The 4686-nt window shown below is 47.7% G+C and overlaps 1 protein-coding gene and 1 pseudogene across 1 annotated transcript in view; both read right to left on the bottom strand.

The window, feature by feature from the left end:
* LOC105809934 overlaps positions 1-2312 on the bottom strand; it is a 6547-nt pseudogene extending 4235 nt beyond the window's left edge.
* The window catches only part of LOC105809975 (ubiquitin/ISG15-conjugating enzyme E2 L6-like), a 14325-nt gene that overhangs the window by 6728 nt on the left and 2911 nt on the right, over positions 1-4686 (bottom strand). Inside the window, exon 2 of the mRNA XM_012643883.1 lies at positions 3291-3386. Coding sequence (XP_012499337.1) covers positions 3291-3386 — 96 coding nt within the window. The remainder of the gene's footprint in view (positions 1-3290; positions 3387-4686) is intronic.

Here is a 4686-nt window from a genome sequence, read left to right as displayed (position 1 = left end):
CTCTAGCCCAGGCAACAGAGTGAGACTCTGTCTTAAAAAAAAAAAAAAAAAAGCCAAACTGAGGGGCTGAAATGACTGAGGGGTTGGGAGCTGCCAGGAGCCATTAGAAGACCCTCCAGACTTCGAGCGAACTGAAGACTTTGCTGAGCACCTATCTGTGCCACCCTGTGCTAAGGGCTTGACATGCATTAGCCCATGCAGCAGAGGGTGGGAGTTACACAGACCCTGGAGCTACCCTGCCTGGGTGTGAAGCTTGGCTCTGCCACTCAATAGCTGTGTGATATTGGGCAAGTAACTTAACCTCTCTGTGCTTCCATATGGGGATAATAGCAGATTTCCTCATAGGGCTTATTATGTTAGGATCAAATGACTTATCTTATGCCAAGGGCCTAGAACAGGGCCTGGCACATGGCAAGCACTGCATGTGTCAGCTATTATGATAAGTATGAAACTCATGACTATTAGCAGCTCTATTTACAGATGAGAAAACTCAAGCTCAGTGTGTGTAAGTAACTTGCCCAGGGCCACAGCGGCCTCACCGGTGGGTGTCCAGCGCTGTCGACTCTACATCTCCATGTCTCCACATGTGACCACTAGTCTGCACCCCTAAGAGGAGGAACCCCAGAACTTGGATGACCCCAGTGCAGAGCACAGGGGCCTTCAGGCTGGTTCCAGAGCACCAAATCTTTTCAGAACCTTTGTTACTAATAAGACAGGGCAAAGAGAGTGAGAATGCCATGTGTCGTTAAGCACAGAGCCAAGGTTTTCAACAGTTCCTCCTCCTTAGCAGCAGGCAAACCGGAGACCACAGTGATCTTGGGCATGTTGAGATAAGGCACGGACAGACGAACTACTGGGGAGATAATGTCTCAGCTTTTGTGGTCTCGATGATAAGAAAGGGCTGGACCTGTGAGGTAAGACAGGGCCAAGGGCTGAGGCCTCAGAGCAGGATGGGAGGGTGTTATAGTTTGGATATTTGTCCCCACAAACCTCACATTGAAATGCGACCCTCAGCATTGGAGGTGGGGCCTGATGGGAGGTGTTTGGGTCACGGGGGCAGATCCCTTATGAATGGCTAATGGTCCTCACAGTAATGAGTTCTCCCTCTGTTAGTTCCCCCAACAGCTGGTTGTTAAAAAGAGCCTGGTGCCTCCCCTCTCTCTCTTCCCTCCTCTCTTGCCACGTGATGCCTGCTCCCCTTCAACGAGTGGAAGCAGCCGGAGTCCTCACCAGAGGCAGATGCTGGCACCATGCTTTTTATACAGCCTGCGGAACCATGAGCCAAATAAACCTCTTCTTTTGAAATTACCCAGCCTCAGGTAATCCTTTATAGCAACACTAAGTGGACTAAGACAGACGGTATCTGTGTGTCCTGCCTGCAGGGCTTCTTAACAGAGGAAGGGGGCAGCAGAATAGTGGAGACGAAAGCTCTCGGGACCTGGCCCTTTTCTGCCTCCAGCCTGCTGTGTGACTGCGGGCTTCTCTAGGGCTCAGTTTCCTCATCTGTAAAATGAAGACACTGGAAGGACCAGACAGAGGATTTCATAATGTACTTTAGGTCAGCTGAGAAACTCCTACTGCCTTCTAAGTTCTGGGTTAAATGAAGCATGTTGCTATTAAAAACAAATTTGAAAACCATTCATCTTTCATGGAGTAGTTAAGAGAGAAGACTCTGAAGTCAGCTGAATTCTAGCCCTGCCACCTTATTCTGGGTTACCACAGACAAGTTACTTAACCTCCTTGGTTTCCTTCTCCTCAACCATAAAAGGAAGGTTTTATGGTTTCATCGGCTGGTTGAAAGGATTCAATATGATCTCATATGTCATGTACTCAAAACAGCGCTCAGTCCATAGGAGACTCAAGGAATGGGAACTCTTACTATGAGCTCCAAAAGGCTCGTCCAGCTGAAACCTTCCATGACCCAGATGTGACAAGTGGGGCCACCTCGGTGAATTGAGACCGAGCCTTTGAGGAACAATGTGTCTGCTCACCCCAAAGACTTTTCTCCATTCTCCTTCTCCTGCTGGCCAAACCATCCCCTCCTTTATGGCTTCGCCAGGCACCTTCAGGCACCCTTAGCTAGTTATTCTGCACCAAGCTTTGGTCCTCCAGCCCTGGGATTCTTCCCAGCTAGTGTGCTTCCTCAGGATCCCTGTATGGCTGGGCCATTCTGGGGGCACACCTAGCCATCCTGCTCTTGCCAACCATTGAGATCCCCTGATTTCATAGTATTCTCCCCAATGTGATCTTTCCTAGGTTTTCCTACCACTCACCTTCTTCTCCCTTCTGCCCTGCTCCTCCTGCCACTTCATCATCTCAAAGCTGGTCTCACTGGAGATCTAATCAGTCCCTGTAGCTCCTTCTAGCATCTTCTTCCCCTGGTACCTGAGCCCAGAACAGATATCCTCACTGCAAGCCAGGTAAGTGGATTGCTTTAACACAGCAGCCCAAGGAACTGGACAGAGTCCCCAGTGCTGACCTGACTCAAGCCTTTCTCCATTTTTCTGGACTACGGGTCAGGTGGAAGAGAAGGTGACACGACCGAGGCCACTGCACTGTCAGTAGGTGTCCAAATCCTAAATAATAAGATGAATTGCTCTCTTGATATTCCAGAGCTTTGACTAACAAAAAGCTCAAATGTCTTAATTTTTATTTCCAAGTAACCAAAAGTTGAATATATGAAATTCAATAAATGAATTTCTCCAAGAAGGCATCTTTAGTCACTAATAATTGTATGACAAAGGAGAGAACCTGCATTTTGATAGGTTCTTTGGAATATTGCTTTCAAAGGGAGATTTTATCAAGATGATATCAAACAACAAATGGAGAAAAATGAGAACAACAGAGATGAGCTAACTGTGTTGTCATATGTAACAGTAATTTTCTGAAATAAGATCTTTAAAAGAAAACAAAATACATTTTAGGTTTAGGGAAGCAAATTCTACTAACTGTGCGAAACTGGAAGTTTACCCCTAGCCGTGACAAAGATCCAAGAGATCTTTATTTCTTCTTGTCTTTGATGCTGTTTGTCTGCTGAAGCCTCTATGGTGGGCTTAGTGGCTACTGGTTTGAGGAAGGGGTCTACTACTAAATCTTTTAGCATCTTCATCAGTCTGCCTGGACCTCCGAAGCAATCAATCCAGAGAGAGACCCCTTCCACCAATGATAACCTTCAATAAAAGGATCCTAAAGGCAGGAAAAATTCTTGCCTAGTCCTAACCTTCCCTACCCATGCCCCTGGCCTAAGTCATCCCCAATCCAAAGCCATAATCCCCACAGAGGAAACTCACGGGCAGGAGGAGAGCATGCCACACCAGGACATTGGCGTCATCGCTGAACAGGTTCCGCAGGTACTGGGGAGGCTTCTTCTGAAGATCTTCCAGCTCCTGCAGAGGGCACAGCAAGTGGCAGTTGGCCGAGTCCTCCCTACATCAGCCCCCTTGCACCAGTCACAAACTGTCCCAGGTCTAAAACAGGACATCCCAGGGCCAGCAGCTGGCAAAGTCAAGGCCCTCGTTTAATGAGCACTTAGTATAAACCTGGCACGGTGCTAGGTGCTTTAAGTAAATTATCCAATTTTGGTCATACCACAACTCTGTAGGTACTAGATGTAGGGAAGAGCTTTTCTTCCAGATGTTAAAAGTTGGGAGCAAACTCTATTAGGAACCTTCTTTCTCCTGAAAGCAAAATACTTAACCTCTGTCCTCTTGCCTTCCTCCTAGAAAGTCACTAGGTCCTAATTACCTCCCTTTCTTCCTTCCTCCCTTCCTTCCTTAGGCATTGACTGAGAGTCCACAGCAAAGACATCACCCTACCCCTTCAAACTCTACCAGACCAGGGCTGGAGAAGGGAAATTACTCAGGTAGACCATAGTACAGAAGAACTCTGCACACCAAGCAAAGAAACAAGGGGACAAGAGTGACTCCCCTTCCTAGAAACGTGGCCCATTCACCTGGACATCAGTGAATTCTCCCAACAGCCATTTACCGAGCATCCTCTAGTGACACTTGGCGAGGACAGGGCCCAGCCCTCAAGAACTTCACTGGAGTAACACAGAAAACGTGAAGGTGATTGCATGAATGTGTGTGGATACAGAGCAGGGAAGGAGACCAGAAGGGAGAAGTGAGGCTTCACAGAAGGTGTACACTGTGAGCTGGGCCATGCAGAATGAATAGGAGTCTACCATGCAGAGAAGGCAAGAGACACCAAGGCAGGGGGCCTAGTTAGGGCAAATGTGTACAGTGCGTCCTATGCAAAGTTAATAGTTATTACAGGAAAAGAGTTCCATGGTCAAGTATGTTTGGGAAAACCAGGCTAAAGAGGTTTCTTCACTGTAGGACTTCCCAGAGCCTCTAATATGCTATGGTGTATGGTGCTGCCTCAAGATGCGAGCCCACAGCATGCGGTACTTCTCAAATGTGTGTGACCAAGGAAACCTGCTGCCCTTCTGGGGTCCATCTTGAAGGACTACAGACCTTTTTTGTGGGAGGTAGATAAAAAGACATTCAAGGGCAGATCACGTTCCTCTGGAACAGTCAATGGGTGTAAGCCAGTGGTTCTCAACTGGGGAAAACTTTACCCACCAGGAGACATTTGGCATTGTCTAGAAACTTTTTTTTTTTGAGACAGAGTCTCACTGTGTTGCCCGGGCTACAGTGCCGTGGCGTCATCCTAGCTCACAGCAAC

The sequence above is a fragment of the Propithecus coquereli genome, unplaced genomic scaffold (assembly GCF_000956105.1).
Source record: "Propithecus coquereli isolate 6110/MARCELLA unplaced genomic scaffold, Pcoq_1.0 Scaffold202, whole genome shotgun sequence".
NCBI lineage: Eukaryota > Metazoa > Chordata > Mammalia > Primates > Indriidae > Propithecus > Propithecus coquereli.
Note: the sequence above shows the minus strand (reverse complement) of the source record. Positions and strands in the feature narration are given on the sequence as shown.